The 20510-nt window shown below is 43.8% G+C and overlaps 1 protein-coding gene across 1 annotated transcript in view; it reads right to left on the bottom strand.

Annotated features, from left to right (window-relative positions):
- COL17A1 (collagen type XVII alpha 1 chain) overlaps positions 1-1557 on the bottom strand; it is a 31877-nt gene extending 30320 nt beyond the window's left edge. Inside the window, exons 1-2 of the mRNA XM_032191600.1 lie at positions 1503-1557; positions 733-777 (exon numbers count right to left, since the gene is read on the bottom strand). Coding sequence (XP_032047491.1) covers positions 733-777; positions 1503-1557 — 100 coding nt within the window. The remainder of the gene's footprint in view (positions 1-732; positions 778-1502) is intronic.
- Between the last annotated feature and the right edge of the window lie 18953 nt (positions 1558-20510).

A 20510-nucleotide genomic window follows, 5' to 3' on the forward strand; every position in this document is an offset into this window, starting at 1 on the left:
GAGACATTCTGTCAGGGTAAAACACAAGAAGAGCAAGGATACTGCAAGACAAGGCAGGAGGTACCCAAAGCTGTCCTCATACTTTACAAGGACAGCTTCATGTCTGGCAAGACATCAGAACTGCAGGGATGTGTCTTGGCAGGGCAGATAAACATTCATGCTGCAGAGTCAACACGTTTGTTGTCAAGTTTTGTTTTGGACATGGGCTGGGGGACGCTTCTGTTAACCCTCATCATAAATGAGACAATCCAATCCCTTTCCAACTCAGCTGCAGCAAGCTAATCAGCAACACAGTGGTATAAAGAGCATGGAGGAGTCTTCCCTTCTTGCTGCACAGAGACAGAAATCACCTGTAACATCTGATACTACCTAAAGGGATTCACCCACTGTTGTCGACTGGGTAAGATGGAGACAGCAGACCCATCACTTTTGCCTCTTGTCCCCAAGAGACAGGCCCCACTGGAGAATATATCTGGGTCTACACCCTTGAAGAGTGGTGGACTGTGGAACTTTGTTTCTGACAACAGCCTGATGGTTCCCCACATACTGCTCCTTCTCTCCCCTAAGCAGCATTCTGGGAGGGGCATTTCTGAAAATAGCTTCTCTTTGGGTGTTAGTCTTCCTGCAGCAAGACCTGTTGCACCCAGGGATTTATGAAAGTAATGCAGCCAGATAGCACGGAGGGGCAGCAGTCACTGAGCAGAAGTAATGCAATGGATCACAATTACTTACTGGGTGGTAAGGAAGTCAGCCTTGTCGTTACTGTCTCTGTAATAACTGAGGACAGAAAAATATTATTATTACGCAGAAGTTATTGCATGTTATTCTAGTCAGATGAGATCAATGTTCTACTTCATTCCCATGGAACAGCATGACTTATTCAAGAAGATCATTACATTTAAAGCAAAGTCCCTTAAGACCACACTGCCTGAAAGCTGCAGGCTGTATGCTTGCACACTTTTGTCACGTTACACTAAGTGCATCACTGCCACGAAAGACTTTTTTCTTTACAAGTCCCTGGAGCCATGGAAGTCATATTATTTCAGGGCACTACTGAACCACACAGCAGTTGCTGTAACTGTGAAGCCCAAGGTCAGACCCCTCACTAGCTTCCTACTAGCTAACTCCCACAACACCAGCAGCAAACATCCTGTTTTACATACAGCCAAAAAATATATCTAAAGAACATTTTCCAGACCATACAGGGCATTGGACTCAGAGGCACAAGGAGAATCAAAATGTTTGCACTACTGGTTAGAAATGTTACCACAGGGCAATCATTTCTGTTTAAACAATCAGGTCATGCTAAATGTCTCTAAAAGTCTGAGCTTGACCCATTCTATTCTTTTTTCTGACTTTGGCAGAGATGCCAAGGACACGTGCAGACTTAGGTCTGGATATCTGGTCAGCATTGAACCTTTTATAAAACTGGAAATCTGTTTGAGGGATCTTTGGTGTGCAATTTAATCTTGTAATAAGAAAATAGAAAATGTTCTCCTTACGTCTTTCTGTAACTTCTGAGCCATCTTGCCTCGTTTTCTTCGTTACAGAATCCATACCATTGCCACCTGCAGGGAAAGCATAAAGACTGTACTTAGAGTTTTGTGAATAGCAGAAGATGGCAACAAATCCCCACAAGTCCTACAAGTCTTCTCTCTTCAGCAGGGGACTGGACTGCCTGGAAGCCATCCACGCCAAAAAGTTTAAAGTGCATTTCCAGAGCCACCTGTGTGCACCAGACTGTGCCTCTATAAAGGTCTGATCAAACCCACAGGATTCAAACATCACTCCCACACACCTGCTCTGTGCAGGATTCAGCAATTCAGGAATAGAAACGCAGACAAATGCTGGAGTTCTACCTCTGTTTGCTACCCACATCACGCCTGTGCTAGCACAAAAGCCTAGCAGAAATATTGTTGCACTGTGATGTTCATCCTGGGCACTCCCAGGATATATTCATGCTCAAGTCCTAGCACTGACTTCAGGGAAGCAGAAAAACACCAGAGGTGCCTTTACAACGTCTGTTTTCAGCAGCAAGGAGCTTAAGGTAGGAAGAGCTTTATCTTGCCTTACAGACCCCTGTAAGTCTATGGCTGTGGAATCTGGGCTAATTTCAGGCCAGGTCAGGTTAGTCTACACGGCATTGAAATCACTGCTGTGAATGCTGTGTGTGTTCTTCCTCCTGACTTGGATCCCTCCCTAGTCACAATTACTAGCCCTGGCACAGGTATGAGTGTCTGCCAAGGCAGAAATACCAGAAAGAAACATTATGGTTGTGAAAAAGAAACATCAGCTCAAAAAGAAAACACTCCTGCCAGAAGCCAATATATAGCTGCTCACTCCTAGTCTCACTAAGATAATATTTCATGTTGTGTAGCTGCAAATGCAGGGAAGGAAGAAATTTTAATTCACACAGAAGGTGATAATAGGCAAAAACTCTCCTCTGCATTTGATGACTCCTTAAAGCTGAAGGCCCAACTGTACAGAAAACTACACACTGAACAGGCTGAGTCTGAAAATGTTTGGGGCAAAATTCTTTCCAAGTTTCCAGAGTGTGGTTGAGGCAGAACCCAAGGCCCCCCAGTTGAGCTGCCACTTGGGTTTGGTCCTCGTGATTCCACCTTACCCTCCTGCAAAGCATCTGCCAAGGACCACCTTCGATGTTATGCTTCCTACCCATGAACAGACAAGGACACGAGGCAGGAATACGGAGGAATATCTGAAGCTCGGATTCAGATATTGAGAGCTGCCTTTGAGCAGCTCCTGAAGCCCCATCCAGGTCCTTACACAGCCTTGGCAGCAGGACACGACCCAACCCCTGCAGTGTTTGCTAGTACTGGGGATTTCCAAGGGACTAGGCAGGGGGCTGATTCCTAGGCAGAGCTCTGTGCATTACGAGAGCTTTGCCTTCAGCAGGACACCGGTCCTGCAAGGAAAGCTTCCCGGCCATTCCCTCCAAGGAAAGGCAATCTCTGCTACTCCTGATTGCATCAACAGGGGAAGCACCTCTGCAGCTTCTTCCCCAAAACCAGATGCCAAAAGCTGCTGTAGGGATGTCAGCACTACAGCTTTATGTTTGGAAACTGCTTCCCTCCTGCCTTGTAGCTGCAGAACTCCTCTTTCTGGCACTGGGAGGAGGCCAGTACCACCCCTGAGCGCACACATCTTCTGTGTCCTCGCCTTTCCTTGAGAAAAGGCACCTTGCTCTGATACCAAGCAGAATTTTGATCTTGCGCGTGTCTTTGCCACGTGAATGCGAAAGGCAGCCCAGGCTCCTGCAGGCTGACCGAGCTTGACTCCCACTATCTGCCAGGACTGGCTCGCTTCACCAGCTCCTCCTAACTGGGTTCAGGAAGACGTAGCTGTGGGCAATGTCTGAGGTAAAGCAGCGGCGCTGTGGAATCGGAGGAGTCACCGGCAATTATCTCGGAGCGACAAGCAGGAGCTTGTGATGTGGGATCGCTCTCCAACAGCACAGTTTAAGACAGGACAACACTCAGGTTGGTTTAACACAACCTTGGGGCTGAAACATGCTCGTGGCACTCCCAAAAACAGGGAATTTGCACAAGGAACCAGGAGGGATCTGTTTAGGTCTGTGCTTTCCACGTAAGCCCAACACTGCTGCTCCAGCTGAGTGCAGCACAGCGCACTGGCGAGGATGCTAAGGCAGCCTGGGATGGGACGTTCAAACTCCCCGTGTTATTTCAGAAGCTAGGTATTAGTGGTGTGCAATGGCAATTAAGATTATTACAGGCACTTCTCAAATGGGAAGGGAAAAACTATTTTATAGCCACGAAGACTTATTTTGGTGGAAAAATGAAAGCAGGTACATTTCAGATCTCTTTGTTCCTCTGTAACAGCCTTCCATTTATCCTGTCTGACTGCTGTTACTCTCACAGCACATCCCTTCAGCACTCTCCTCCCTCTATTAGTATGGCTCCTGCTGGGAGACACTCCTTTAGGAGAAAAAGGCACCAGCAGGTGCTGAGATTAATAATTTTTAATGTCAGAGGAACCCTTTGATCACAAATACCCTGAGACTCGGTAGATGCCTCCAAACCATGTCACTGACAGCGTTAGAAGCAAATGCCCTGCCTGCCACCACATCAAATCCTCTACGGGTGCATTTCAGGTGCTGCTGTCCTAGGGCTAACAGAACCGGTTAAAAAAATGCCCCCTTAGCTCTCCCTCACCCCATGTCCCACATCTAGGACCCTGACCTTCTCACTCTGCTTTAACGCTACTTCTTCCACTTCCAGTCACTCAACCAACAGCGACATAGTCAGGACCGAATCAACAAAACCAGGTCTGCTCACTCAGTAGATCCCCTCAGACGATGCTAGTGCCAGGGAAGCAGGTTAGGCACACAACCAAAGCGTGGATGTGCTGTAGGACAAGTAACAGCCCCAAAGCCTCACTACAAGTCAGTCCAAAAACAGGAACAGAAGGCAGGGCTTTTACCTCATGTCACTGTGTTCAAGCTGCCAGACCAGCTGCAGAAAGGATTCAAAGCACTTCTCAAATCAGACTTCTCTGGCTTATTGTGATGAAGCTTCAAAAACACTTTTACAGGGCCTTGTAACTAACCTTCTATGACAAGATGTGGCCCAAAATCTGTAATCAGTGACTCAGTGCTGATAAATAAACCTGCCTGAGACAAAGCAAAGCTTGTCTGTGGCGAAATGGACTTTCACTCCAAAGTAGCTCCAGGCATTTTCAGGACTTATTCCTTTATATTACAGCCCGCAACCAGCACCTGAAGCTTAAATTTACAGTCATTATTCTTCCAGCACATTTCAGATCCTCTTGGATTTAAAAACAGCCAGCAGATGATCCACATTTCACCACACTGATGCCCTTGCGCAATGGAGAGCATTCAGTTACCTTTATCTATTTGCATGGTGGTTTCACAAAACGTATTAAAAATTACATTGAACTTGGCTTCGCATTTCTTATCTCCCACAAGATATACTCCTTGCACTTAATGCTCTTATTAAAAGAGCTATAGTCTGTGACAAACACAACCCCAGAAGACCCAGCTCTTATACAATTCTAATTTTACACTGTATTCCCCCACAGAAGAAACATAACACCTCCTCTATTTTGTCTGAGAACACAGCATCCTGCAAGGAATCTGGAAATAAAATAAAATAAAACAGAAAATAAAGGATATTTTTCTTCCTATTTTTTTTCTAAATAATGTAACTTACCTGGTATGCTTTGGTTACTGAACTGAAAGGCTGTTTTTCTCCTCAACTGTTTCCTATAAAATTTGCCACCTACACCTTATATTATGTGCCTCCAGAGGTGTGTGGAATTGGAGTGATCATCCAGAAATGTTCACCTCTTCTTTATTTAACCTGTTTTACTCTCGTCCTTCTTGGGCTTTTCTATCCCTTGCTCCTAAACAAGTCCTGACAAAGGTGTGTCGTGGTTTCCTGCCTCACCCTACCCTTCCAATTATCTGAACTCACTGGAAAAAAAAAATCTGCCTCCAGGAGTCAAACTTCACTGAAAGCAAGAATGTTCCTACCTATTTGCTCAGGTAGATTAACTGTTTAGATCCCAGACAGACAAAGGAGTGAAGGCTTATGAACTGTTACAGCAGGGCTTTCTGATACATGATCTGAGCATTTTAACACACGAATCTCACCTGTTCTGGCATTTTCTTGCAGAACGTTATTACGCAGCACCTGCCGATATCTCTGCAAAGCTGGCTGTGAGCGAATCCTATTTTGCTGCTTGCATACGCTGGAGCAAACTTCCAGCTGGTACAAACAGGCTGAAAACAGAAGTCAGTGCCCTGAACTGCTTGCAGCCCCTACAGACATTTATGCTCTATTCAGGAGACAGCATTATCAGTAAATACCGAAATCAAACGAAACACACCAAACTGAGTAAGAAACAAGATTTCTTCCATGTCTACCATGGAAGCAGAAAAGCAGCCACGGAGGGTTGAAGACAAACTCCATCCAGCTCACAGCTGTGTCCCACCATGGCCCATATCAACAGCGATGGGCAGGCTGGGTGAATGAGTCGAGCACATGCAGATATGCTCCTGGTGTTCGCTGGAGACTTCTTTAGTCAAAGGCAGAAATTTTGCAATCATTCCATGAGGGTGTTTTTTCCGTTAATTTGTCCAATTAGTTTTTTGACTCTGTACAACATTTTAGCATGCCCAGTGTTGTACAGCAAAGTTTCACAGCTTACCTATGCCTTGTGTGAAGATTTTTCTCCTCCTGAACACGGCAGTGTCATTTGGTGCTCTGTGTTTCTTTATACATTTTCAGAATTCACCAAGGCTTCTCTTACCCTACACAGACTTTGTCAGACTCATACTGCTGCAAGGGAGAGAACTTTTGAGGCTTCATATCTATTTTTGCACAGACCTTTTGAGAAACTGTAGCTGTGTCCAGCCAAGATCATACTCCGCTCATACTGGAAATTTCTAAAGGTGTTGAGAGACACAGCTGGTATAAAGCACTACACAAAGGCTTGGCCCTGGGTTTCTTACAGGGGATCAAAACTTCTTCAGAATTCATCAAAGCATCTCTTAAATCCCAGAACTTGTGTTTATATTTGTCTTTAGTCAGATATGAAGCGTGGAGGAAATCTTTCTGTGCACTAATCAAAGGATATTCAGTTGTCTAATCCAGCCACATGTGCTAATGAAGCCATTAAGATGTGTAGAGCTGTCAGGGACCTCACCAGCCTGGGACTGCTTTGGCTTCTGACCTGACAGAAAGGACAGAAGTGGCTTTGGCTTATGACCTTCATGCTCTTCAAAACGTTGCATTACCATCCCTCTTATTATCAACTCTACTTCCACCCTGCAGTTCAGTGATCTCATTTTACATCTGCTTCCAGCACCACAGATGTGTGCTTCAGGCATATCCTGTCTGCTCACAGACAGAAGCAGTTCAAGGAAAGGACTGAATGCAGTAGGCTACTGTAGGTCTGTAAGACCCACTGGGGCTCACTGGACTGGCACACTTTGCTGGAGCAAGAGGTGGGACCTCAAATTCTAAAGCAATGCCCTCAGCACTGTAGGAATTCTCTCCCTATTTACCTTTGTCCTACAGCTTTCCTTACACATATATGCATAAATATTTATATGCATAAACAGAAGTAGTCAGAGCAATTTTGATAAAATAAGAAAATTGCAGTATTTTAACCTATACAGTGTGGTCAGTGACAAAGATATTGGTTTAAGGTTTCTTGACAACAAAGTGTTTGTGGAACTGCTCTTCATGAGTCATGTTGCCAATTTCTTACTGGAAAGAAAAAAAAAAAGGGGGGGGTTGGAGGGATGGCATTGAGGTGCCTTAAAAGGAAACTGGAAATAGATCACATCTTGAGAGCACTGACTCTGCATTTAAAAGTGGAAATGTAGCAGAAAATGAAGCTGAAGATGCTGGTAAAATCTGCCCAGTGAAGCACACTCAAGTTCATTGAGGTTCCTAATGCGCAAGTGTCAACATCAAGGACATCAAGAACATAATTTAGAGAGGTCCTGAGCAACCTCACCTTGTACTGGCCAGCAATTGCCTCAGGTATTCAGAGCCACTGAGAGTGAGGTGCTGCAGCTACCTGGCTCACTGCAACACAACGCAACAGAGCTATCTTCAGGCTCCTCTGAGCTAATCTGGAGATGACTGCTGAATTATAAAGCCCTGCCTGAGAACAGACTTGAGCAAAGACCTATGAAATGTTCCAAAAGTTTACAGCAGCTGATGCTGACACTGCAAAGGCAGGGAAGATGAGGGAGAAGTCCACACTGCGCATTCACTGCACCTGGAAGTGGGCTGTGCTACGGCAAATCTGAATCACTTTGCCCTCTGCAAGCTGAGCCCAAAGATAAAAAGCCTCAAAGTTGAACCCTGCCATGGCTGTCTGCTAGCAGCTGAAGGTATGTTCGTGGTCTAGAAACAGCCAAATGATGACAGCTTGTTATCTCCAACCTCAGAGGGATCTGTGCAGCACAGGATAAGGTGCGTATTGGGCTGTCAGTTGACACATAAATTACATGGCTAGTGAATCAGCCATGAATATGGCTGGAATATTGCAGGCCCACACAAAGGTGCTTCACATAGGGAAGAAGCAGCAACACCTATTTCTGGGTAGCAACTGCAGCTCCCTCAGTGCTTGGGTTTGCACACTGGGCCAGGCAGCTCGGAACCAACCAGAGCCTCCTGAGTCACGCCTTGACTCAACGCCCCGAGCCCACGGCTTGCACATCCCTTCAGAAACTCATCGTGAGTAACCTCGGGCATGAATAACAGCCCCGTGGGGATCTGATCGTTTCTTTAGGGTGCTGGGAGATGAGTAACGTCAGGATGCAAAAAAACCAAACACATTGCTAACACAATCTGCCAGGTCCCAAGAGAGCTCAGTGATCAGGAGAAGACATCTTGGCTGTTTGTACTCATTCATATAAAAGCTGTACAGCTAAGGACCATCTTTCCTCTCTCCTTCTGGATTTATACGGACTGGGATAAAACACTGATCCGTAACAGTGCAGGATAAACTGAACTGTGCTGGTCCAGAATGGAGGGACTGGGCTGTTTGGTGGGGAATGAGTTCTGGTGGCCTCTGCCCAAAGCCAAGCCCACAGCAAGGACAGGAGGGCTGTAACTCCACCCGGGTGCTCTGCACAATGGGCGTACACATTGTCCTGTGCGTCTGGGACTGCTCCTGATGATGCAGGCTGTGGTGACAGGCAGGTCCAAACAAAACACACCGCTGGCCTCTTAAAGTCCCCCTGTCCTTGCAGCCTTCTGTGTGCGCCGATGCTCGGGCACATTTTACATCTTGGTACAGGACGGGCCATGCAGCAGGGACGGGCTGGCAGAACCCAGACTTACCACACACATCAGACTCACCTCAGAAGGCACCAAGGCTGGGATGTCAACAGACTCATTTGCAAATGTGACCTGCTGTCACCTCTGTGTCTCCTGCTCTGCCTCACCCGAGGCAATCAGGAAGCCAGCAAACCACAGCTGGGCAGAAAACCACAGCATCTGCCATGGAACAGAGCTGCAAAGCAGAAGGACCTGATCACTGCTGCTCTGAGGGGTGTCCTTGGGAGTTTATGTAACTTTCATCCATGAGACTCCTCTCCTTAGTGCTGCGATGATGAATAATCCCTTTTGCTGTCCTCCAGGTAAGAGTTGCCCTCAGCACATGCTGCAGACAGGGACAGAGCCACGAGCTGCACTGAGCCTCTTGTTTGATGCTGCTAGGTACTCACGGCCAGCCCACTGCCCAATGTGCTTGGTCAAAGACAAAGGAAACCAGTCCCTGAGTATTTTATTTAAGACTGTAAAGTCCAACTTCCAGGATCAATAATTTCCTATCCCTTAACTTTTAGAAAACTTCTGACAGCTTGCAAGCTCACTCACAGACTTCTCCCCGGTTTTAGCACTGGTGCCAATTGGTCCAAAACTCTTCCCAAGGAAACACATTACATTATTTGCTAACCCTGCATGTCAAATGGTTCAGCCAGCCAGGCAGCAAAGGGACAAAACCAATGCCAGATGACCTGCCTGTGGTGCTGCCAATACAAATAGAGGGGAAAAGACAAAGCAAAGTGTTTACAAAGAACTGGCAACAAGCAAAAACAATAAAAAAAAAATATCTGGCAGCCCCCAGAAAAACAAGATTTGATTTGTGAATTGCTCACCAGCCATACCCATGGCCAAAATTTCAAGCAATCAGTACTTCAAACAAACAATTCAACCACTTCTTCCAGCTGCCAGTCCAAAGCCCGCAGCTTTAAGCACCATCACAAAAAGCAACACAGAGAGAATATGCAGGGCAACAGTACACACAGAACAAAAGCTTGAGACACTTATCTTAGAGATCTGCCTCAGAAACCATTGAGTATTGGTGAAAAAGCATGATTTCCAGCTGCCCTCTTGACAGAAAATTTAAAACCTCCATTGGTAACAAGTCCTGGTGGAAAACCTCAGGCAGGCTCAGCCACAGCTTGCAGCTACTCACCTCCTGCTTGGTGGGAGAGATTCTCATTAGCAGGATGGGAAACACATGGGAGGGTGGCTGAAGGGAAGGGAAGGAAAAAGTTAAGTTGGAACGGACCTACAAAGGCCAAGTCCAGTGCCTGACCACTTCAGGGCTAACCACGAGTCAAAGCATGTCGTTAAGGGCATCATCTAAGTGCCTCCTGAACACTGACAGGCACGGGGCATCACTGTTTGACCACACTTACAGTAAAGTTTTTCCTAATGTCCATTTTGAAATATTTTCAAGATCTAACTCTGCTTTCAAGAGTAGATCTCCTTATCATCCGCTCTGTTGTCACACAAGCCTTCCCCTGAAAATCTTCAGACATCTGGGAGTTGAAAAAGCCTGAAAACTCTTGCACCAGAACAGAGAAAACATGTCAAAACCACAAAACACACAGCATGTCAGGTAGACAAGGCAAGGATACTTCTGCAAATATACTTCTGCAGGATTCCTAACACATGGAAAGTACCTGGTAATTTTGGAGCCAGGATAGAAAGTAAATGATTTAAGTTCAGCCTCTTTTATTAACACAGTTCTTCACTGTGCCCCATTTACGTGGCATGCCAGTCTGTCACATTAGGGAACACACAAAAAAACATAAAAACCCAAGCCAAATGAAACAAAAACAACAGCCAAGCAAACAAACCACACATAAAAGAAAAGCTAATACAAGTCTTTAAGCTTTTCAGTTCCTATGTTTGCACACGACAGGCTCTTTTGCAGTCCCTGCACCGTGTCTGTGTGTGGTTGCCTGCCTGTGCCCATGTGTACATTGATCATGAAACTGCCTTTTTAGTAAGATTCAATTAGAAAACAAAAGGATGTTAAGTACAATGGCCTGAACCCAGGTTTTGTACTCCAGCACCATTACTGCAGATTGTGTGAAGATTTCTGTTTCTTTTTTCTTTTTTCCCAGGGCAGCAAGGAGAATTACTGGGCATATAAGTTTTCACCAAGTTAAACGGTTTTTAACAAAGAAAATACCAAAGCTTTTTAAAACAACTTTTCAAAGTATCTTTTAATCACTTAAAATGAAAACCCCTCACACTAAGCATCAAATCAAGAAAATAATGAATTTCGTCCAAAAATATTTGTTTAAATAAACCCTGTTTGGGAACTACCTCCTAACGTTCTCAAGCTGTAGTCTGGTTCTGGGCAGAACTTGAAGAAAACCATTGCTAAATGAGGCAGATCCAACTAAAACCAGCTATGGTAAGTACAAGACAGTTGATTTTTCAGACCTGAATGATGGTAACAGTTGGGTATTGTTCCCCAGGAATATTTTTCTGGGATCATTCTTTACAATAAGAGGGAGGTGAGAGCACAAAGCTTTTATATCTCTATTTTCACTGCTTTAACAAGCAAATAAAATCACTTAAAAACCCACATTTCATGTACAATCCTGAGACTTGGTTTTCACTCACTTCTGCTAGGTTTACCTAGCTAAGATTCAAGAGTAATAAATTGTCTTATATAGAAGAACGTTAGAAGTCGCTGACCAACTCAGATAACAAATACCATCCAGCACTACTACAGCATTATATGAGGGAGTTGTGCTGGGCACGGCTGTGGTGTCATTTCCTGAGTGCATTTTTTCTAGTATCAAAAACGAGGGAGGTTAAATGTTACCCTAGGCACAAATGTTGGAGAAGACTAGGGAGGATGACAAAAAATAAAGGCAAGCTGGGAAACGCATGTGAATTCTAATTCTGCTGCATGCTGAGCTCGTAGATGTGCTCCTGTCTGTCTGATCATGACAGGAGATCTGCTAATTAACACAGGTGACTAATATTGAAGGGGTCAGAGCCTCCCCTTGGCCTAAATCTGTGTCAAATGGAAATCAAGGCATTACATGTTCCATGGAGAAGCAAGAGAAGGGCAGCCCAGCGGTGAATACATTCACTTGGAACATGTAAAATCTGGTGCAAGTCCTTTCTCTGAATCACTTTTACAGTGACTTAAAGATGAGATTTTCACATTATTGGCTCTAATCCTCAGTTAATCTGTCTTGGGCTGAAGGGACTTGAGAAAATATTTCCTTTAAAATAGTAAGTTTTCTAGGAGAAGTATCAAGATTATGAAGCCATGCTTCTGATGTAAAAATAAATAAATAAATGTGGTTTTGTAAAAACACATCAGAACAGCTGTGCTCTGCAGATCCCACGAGGTTCTGGCTGTCCCTCTAGAGCCCACCCATGATGAAGGCTGAGGCCATTCAGCAAATTTCCTGATTCAGACTTTGAATGGAAGACCAAAAAAGCTCTTCAAGATTTCTGTCCCAGAGGTGATGTCTGCTAAATTCTCCAGCAACATGCTCCTTCCTCTTCGTCGCTAGGAAGGCCCTGCCAGTGATTAGGCTCTCAAGCATTTCAGGGTGGTGCTCTCTTTTCACTGCCAAAGTAAACAGAATGATAAGTCCTGGATGGGCTGCTGAGGCACTCCTTCTGAGGGAACACCTTGTGAGCTATGTTTATTGCCATCGATCAGAAGAGATTCCATACTTCTGCCTTAATCAGCTTCTTGTTATCACAGAATCACAGAATTTTCTAGGTTGGAAGAGACCTCAAGGTCATCGAGTCCAACCTCTGACCTAACGCTAACAGTCCCCACTAAACCATTTCCCTAAGCTCTACATCTAAACATCTTTTGAAGACTTCCAGGGAAGCACCACTTTATGGGTGCTTCCCGACCACAAATCAGCTAACTTCCAAACACACGTTTATCAGACTATTGCAAATGAGTTTTGAATCGGTAAGAGACGGTTTCTCATAGCATAGGGCTGGATTGTGCTTGCTTCTGTTGCATTTGTTAAGATCCGCATTAACACTGCATATTATAATGGAGCAACTATAGATCTTTTTTTCAGAACAAAGGGCAACATCATCCCACTTACTACAACTGCCTGAGGCAAGGAGTCATGTGAAACTGATTTTATTCCTACTTCTGCCTCTATTTATTTGCCACGCTGGTCCTCAGAAAGGCTCAATTCTGTCTTACTGCACCTGCTTTTCCTGGGGCACGCAGCCTCCCCTGCCATGTACAGGCTTGCAAAGCCCTGATTTAAATGGCACTCCTTTATTAGCAGATACATTCCAGAGGCATAAAATATTATTATCCAATACACATGGCTGGAAGACTGCAGATCTTCTCCTGCAGGACTGGGAACACAAGACAGGACATGAGCCTTTTGGTCGAATCAGTCTCCAGAACACACCTCCCGTGGCAGCTGGAAGCTTCGTACGTGTTTTCAGTACTGAGGCTGGAGACCCTTCTGTCTCACACCGTAAAAATGACTGAAGTAAAGAATGAGGTAGTCCCATGCAGAGCCAGTAACACTTCTTCAGGGCTGCCTCCTCTTTGGAAACGTTCTTCTGTGTTGTAGAAATTGTGTCTCCGTCACTTTTCCCCTCTCCACTCTCATGTGACCCCACCTGGAGCACTGTGTTCAGCATAAAAAGGACACCAACCAGTTAGAGCAGGTCCAGAGGAGGACCACAAGGACGATCAGAGGGCTGGAGCACCTCTCCTATGAAGACAGGCTGAGGGAGCTGGGGTTGTTCTGTCTAGGGAAGAGAAGGCTCTGGGCAGACTTCACAGCAGCTTTCCAGTACCTAAAGAGGGCCTGCAGGAAAGCTGAGGAGGGACTCTTTGTCAGGGAGTGGAGTGATAGGACTAGGAGTAAGTTTTAAACTAAAAGAGGGAAGATTTAGATTAGATATTGGGAAGAAATTCTTCACTATGAGGGTGGTGAATCACTGGAAAAGGTTGCCAGAGAAGCTGTGGATGCCCCATCCCTGGAAGTGTTCACAGCCAGGCTGGATGGCGCTGGGGGCAACCTGGTCTGGTGGGAGGTGTCCCTGCCCGTGGCAGGGGATGGGAACAGGGTGATCTTTAAGGTTCCTTCCAGCCCGAACCATCCTGTTACTCTGTGATTGCTTCAGCTCAGGATCAACTGATAAAATGAAGAACTAGATGGCTGCTGATAAGACTTACGCAGTTTACAGCACCAATAAAAAGCTGGACCTGGAATAAAAGACTGATGTACTGGCTCCAAAGTACTTTTTAAAGTGAGCAAAAAGGCTATGAAAGCCTAAGTACCCATCCAAAGCTGCTATAGTCTATACTGCACATGGGGTTTGTGGCAACGGTTCATGGAAAATATGTGAGAAAGTAAGGAAAATATTTCATTTTTATTGCATCCTGAAAAATAAGAGAGCTCTATAGGTCGTCAAAGCAATACAACTCATAAGTTCATGCCCCAAATTCAATCCTACATCCAGGGAAGCTTTGATCTACAGATCTGAAAGCAGGACAAATGCTTTTGTCCTCAACAGTGGGAAGGGAAGCTCGTGGTAGAAAACATCAAACTAGACAGTAGTGGATTTGGTTGCAGTTTCTATATCACTTGTGTAGCAGTGCAGTATCTTTTTCTTCCTAAGTCTTTAAAAAAGATTCATGTGATGACAACCTCCAAGCTTAAGCCATTTCAAATTCATCAGCCGTTTTTTTAGAAAATGGAACAGGGTGGATGGTCTGAATGATTACATCAGATTTCCGCCTCCTTCAGATCATGATGGAGACAGCAAAGCCAACAAGCTTTAAGCTGTTGTATCAAGAGGTACAAATGCCAGCACGGAGCATGTTTAGCCGTCCTTGACTCCAGGAGAACCCCTCAGGAACAAGCAGTAAAGGAGTCACAGAGCTCAGCGGAACTGCAGGTGACTCAGTCTGCTAACGTCTCTTCCCACAGACGATGTTATAGGTGTCTTCCTCTAGAACATATTTTTCTTCTGACTTTTAAGGCGAATTGATTGCTTACAAAAAGACTCCCTTCCGTCTTTGCTAGCTTTGCAAGGAGCACAGCAGTCACTTTGTTCAGCCTGGTCACTGCAAGGCTTTGGAGACAGAAAACTGCAGTGTGCTGCCTGCTCTGTGGTGGAAATCCGTGTGACAGTGCTGGTCCTCACTCTGTTTGGGGGAAAGCTGGCACAGGCTGAAACTCTGATCCAACCTCCCGCCACACCAAGAATTTTCTTTAAGATCTTGGCCGCAAGGTACAAGGTCTATCTTGCTCAGCTTCTGTTGTTATGTAAAGATCTTTATATCTTATGAGATTTAAGGATTTTATGCTTGGATTTTATATATTTTTACATGTTAGTATAAATAATATATAGTATATTTTACATTTTATATTTTTATTTTATATTTTCATGCTTAAATAAAAAATACAAATTTATTTATCTATCTCACAGTGCCTTTTAGCCTGTATCTTGTTACATAATTATAGCATTTGTGGATTTCCTTCCATAGGCTAGCACTTCAGATCAAGTTTCACACCCATATCTGACAGCCTGGCACAGAATTCCTGACCACACAAACGATACCACAGAAGCAAAACTACAGATCAGACCCACAGTATTCAGCAAACACAACACTTCTCGACGCTTCTCTTCAGAAACCACTTGAAAAACAGATATTACAGTTAAAATCTCAGTCTCCAGCCATTCCTTTTTTTTTTTTTTTTTTTTTTTTTTTGCCTTGCCTCTGTGTTAATTATATAAAAAAGTAAAAGCTGGAAGCTATGGCTGAGGCTACAGAGTAGTTAGTCACCCCATCAATAGCTAGAATGAGAGTAAATATTTGAACTATATTGTAGAAGTTGAAATTCATAGCTGGCTGCTCATTAACAAATGTTTTTCAATCGGTTTTATGATCCCTCACTGCTCTTTAATCTAGAGCACTTTTTGGTTTGTAGCTTTCTTCTTATGTGGGTTAAAAGCAGCATCCAGCACCATCCGGGGTTATTTTCTGCATGCTCCCATTCCCCCACACCTCTCCAAGCCTCCCACCTTTTATTAGCGATCATGCTTCTGCAAGCAAATCTCCAGCCAGACACACCTTTGCCATACAAAACCGCAGGTGATATGCTAATTCCAACCAAAATCTGTTTGTTGAAGGATAAACAAAGAGAAGATTTAGGGCCCAGCAGATAACAGAACGGATCAGTGCTGGTCTGTGGTCCTTCCACCTGATTTATTTCTGCTTCAAAAGAACACAATGGTACAATACAGCCTGTGGTGCATCTACCCACGGTTATTGGTGTAGCAGTAGCAGTACTGACAGTATCACCTGCAGAAATCACGTACGTGTAGCTCTACCATGCCTGACCCTCTGGCAGTTGATGCAGGTAGAACCCAGATGTCCCAGCTGCTGCACCTAGCACAGCTCGTGTCACTGGTCTGTAACTCACTGGTACGACTGAAATGACATCAAGACGACAACCATGAAGACGACAACCATGCAGCAGCTCGCCAAGGCGCCAGAGTTGATTGGGTATTTTCTGCAGGACTCCTACGTCTCTGTAGCTAGGCAAGGATGTAAACAAGGAATATGCAGAGAAGCTAAAGAGCAGAAGCAGAGGAAAGCCTCTTTATATAATCTAGCTCCTAAGCTCAGTTACTCTTTCATTTCTTGCTCTCCTCAGTAATGGCCACACAGTGGTTCTATCAGTCTTTCACATAACGCTGCCTGCAGGAGGATCTCGTTTGGCAAACCAACCTTCCTCCAGTGCCAGGAAGGTATTTAATCACAAGCAAAGGGAGAAACAGCAGCATGATGGTCAGTACGCTGCACTCTAGCAGCTCAGCTGACAGGGGAAAACCCTGAGGGAAAAGGAAGCTTTTATTTGTTGTGCATTGCTTGTACCAGGGCTTGAACACTGACTTCAGGGTAGCAGATGATTTTTGAAAAAGTTCTAAGACAGTTGTAAGTGAACACTGAAAACTTAGGGGCAAGCTATTTAAGTAACCTTTCTTTCCAGTTTCTGGCAAATTTTCTGACTTGGCTCTGAACCTTCTGGCTATGCCCATCTCTATTTTCATGTCTCTGCTTGAAAAATCCCTTTTCTGACCCAAAGCACACAGGTATTGCCTTTCCCAAAAGCCGGGGCTCTTGTGTGTCACTTCTTGTCAGCAAGATGATCACTGCCTGGAAATTTGTTATTATTCAGCCTTTTCATTTCAAAGTGATTCAGATTCCCATTAATTTGCTTCTGTCCGAAGTTCAGCTTGTGAGACATGTGATAACATGCAGCCTTCCCTTATCAAAATCATCTCTGTATTTTATGGTTTTCAGATGTTCCTGCTGGGATGGATCTTTCTGAGAAAATGTTACTGCAGGTTGCCAGATGCACGTTACGGTGACTGCCTTGCTTACCCAGTGCCTTCAAAAGAACAGCCCTTTGACTTCCACTTTATTATCATCCATGATTAAAGTTGTCAGCTGAAGGTTTTTTAACCTCAGCAAATAATGTAACTTCAGTAACGCAGCTGGGTTTAGTTTTCAGCATAGAGTTCAGAATAAAGTATTTCCCCTCTCTCAAAGATTCAAGTCTGCACCAAGAAAATCTTTGTGTTAGGTATGAGGGGAAGATAAAAATTGTGGCTCAAGCACAATTTTGGTGATTTGACGTGAAGAACCCTCACTAACAAGTGTGTGTATGACTGGAGTTAGTCCACTGAGCTCACTGAATCCAGTTTCTCTTGTGAAGATTAGGAAGGCACTCACAAGGAGCCCAGTGAGAACTCCGTTCCAGTGCTCCCCCTTCTGACAGAATAATATTTGCCTAAGTCTGTAAGGGTGAACACTGAGAGTCTTTATATATTCCATATTGATGTAGGTGTGTAATTTGAAGCACATAAAGTTTTACAACTGTAGAAAAATACATCTGAAAACGCTGACAAGTAGGTATCTTGTCCATCTCCCTATTCTAAGACCCAGCTCCACTTAACTATTCTCAACAGATTTTTCTTTAAAAGACACCAAAATTGTCTAGAGGTTTCAGAGCCTCCTGAGCCAATCTGGTGCACACCTCACTGTGCCTGCTGTTGGAAATTACCTTGGAGTTCCAAAACAAGTAACTCGTGCTTCAGCTGAGGATCCCTTTCTCTTCTACATTTTCAGTGTAACTTACCTCCTTTTTTGTCACTGACACTTTTATGTATTTGAACGCTGCTGTCGTGTATGCCATTAGGGATTTCAACATCAGACTCAGCTTTTCCTGCTCCCACTGCTCTTCCTTAGGCTTCCCAGTCCTCTGACCACTGTGCACCACCACTACCCTTCTTGGGGACTACCCACATGCTTAAAGCTACACATGTATGTACGTACTGTGCTGAGCTGGGGACTCCACTCCCAGCATTGCCCAAGGCTGTCAAACACATGCTGGCCTAGCTTAATTCCATGACACTTCTGCTAATTACTGTTTTGATAATAACAATTTAGCAGTCTTGCAGATATCTTTAAACCTGTAACTACAGGTAAAACTACTGTATTTTGCTGGAAGATGACAAGCAGTGCCAAATTAGTGAAGCTCATAGATGGGACCAGCAGGCAGTGTTGAACTTAGTTTCAGTAGGTATTTACTTAGTAGTGCATGCACAAAAAGTGTGCATTGGAAAATGGTGTTCTTAATATTTCTACAAGAAAATTCTTTAAAATAAACAGCCATGTCCAATACCTACTGATATATCCCCAACCTCATCAATACAAGGTTTGATCCCCTCCATCTCAGTACACAAAATCTGGAAGGGAGAAAAGCATCTGTAGAAGCTAATGCATGCCAAGAATATGCAATCAAACAAAACAAAGAAATCAACAAGCCAACACATGCAGACGAAATATCATATAAGGAAGCCTTAGGAAGACAGAGACCAAATGGAAGAGATGCAATGGAAACAGAGACTCAGCAATTGCCAGAAAGAGTCAAGAGCAGTCAGCTACGTGAGGCTGGGCAGTGAAGGTGAGTTGGTGTTAAATGAGTTATTAGGATTACACGCTCCTACTTTTATTCTTTATTTTACTGGAGTTATTTGCAGTGTCTGTGGAATCCTGCTTTTTCTAAAACAAATGCACTGGGCACTGTGGACAACTGAAAAATAACAGACTAGTGAAAAAAAAAACACAACAGCATTTAGAAGCAATAGAGGTGTACAATAAAATATTAGGATGTACAACTCTCAACGTATAAACAAGTAATCAATAAACAAGCACATGCTCAAATACAAATTCATTGTTTGTTGTGTGCTATGTGCATCTGAAATACTCACAGAATAATTCTGTACTAAGTATTCAAGGAACTATTATGGATAACTGAAAACAGCATTTTAAAGAGTTAGAATAGTCTAAAAGTGTCCTTTCAGTGCACTGTTTACTGCTTTACTTAAGACCTGTAGTTTTAAAACATCAGTGGGAAAACACAGACAACATTTAATTTTGAAATATGTTCTAAAGATGCTTTGATTTAGCACATACCAATCTCTTCATTCAAAATCTTCTGGAATTGGTGGCCATCTCTTGGGATTCCTCTGCCAGAGATGATGACCATTAAACCACGGTTTAATCACCTACAGCATCACTTCAAACATGGCTGCATCTGTGGGGCATAAATGGAAAGGAAATCTTAGATTTCAGTTGCGTTCATTCTACTAATGGCCTTGATAGGCCAAAATGATGAAGTAAGGTAGGCTTCTAGAGAATCCTGATTTAAGGCAAAATAAATAAATAAAATCTGACTCAGAATTTCTTTCTGAAATGCAAAAAAAAAGTTGTCGTCACTGAAGAAAACAAACTGCATGATGCAAATAGTGATATATTTGATTATTCTTTGTACCCATGTTTCACATGATTACGTAGGGTGCAGCTATACATGCCCATGATCTTACAAAAATGAGGGATGGCACAAAGGATGTTCTATCTAGACATTACTGTGGGCAGTTTTAAGGTTATTCACTCCTGTTTTTACAGACTCAAGAAGAGGCAGGGCACATGATAGTTAAAACTCCAGGGTGATCTATCTGCTGATCTCACTCCTGCGCAGTCTTTCAAGAGAAAACTTGTCAATACATACCCATATGTTGAGTTACCACCAAGCATTTAACAATGATGAAATAGATCATTCTGGCATGTTACCCATGAAAATGCTTGTAATTAACTCAAGGAAAATGCACTAAACTTTTAAAAAAATCAAGATCAGAGTAGCTCTCCTTTCAGCTGTGATTACATTAGGAGGTTTCCAGTTGCAGGAGTGCTATCTTATGGTGTGACTGTCAAAGAGGGTGACAAAGAAGTGCCCTTTTTACATGACCACTGATACGTGGGATGAAGGTCACTGATGCCAGGACACAACCTCACAGCTACATCATCAACTGATGCGGAAATGTCCCCAGTTAAAGTGGGTAGCAGTTTGTAACTTGGCTCACCAAAGAATTTTCTTAATTTTCTTAGTACCAGATCAGCATTATGGGACTCCATTTAGGACAAATGTTCTTCTAAGCCCATCGAGGCTGTATGAAAATGGTACGATGTCTGTTACCCATTAGTAAAGGTCCTTCTGCACGCTGATGTGGAAAAAGGGGTTCCACATGCTGTTACTTCAGATATGAACAGGATCAGGAATTTTACCCTGAAATTAGCCTGGAAATAAT

The sequence above is a fragment of the Aythya fuligula genome, chromosome 7 (assembly GCF_009819795.1).
Source record: "Aythya fuligula isolate bAytFul2 chromosome 7, bAytFul2.pri, whole genome shotgun sequence".
NCBI classification, from domain to species: Eukaryota; Metazoa; Chordata; class Aves; order Anseriformes; family Anatidae; genus Aythya; species Aythya fuligula.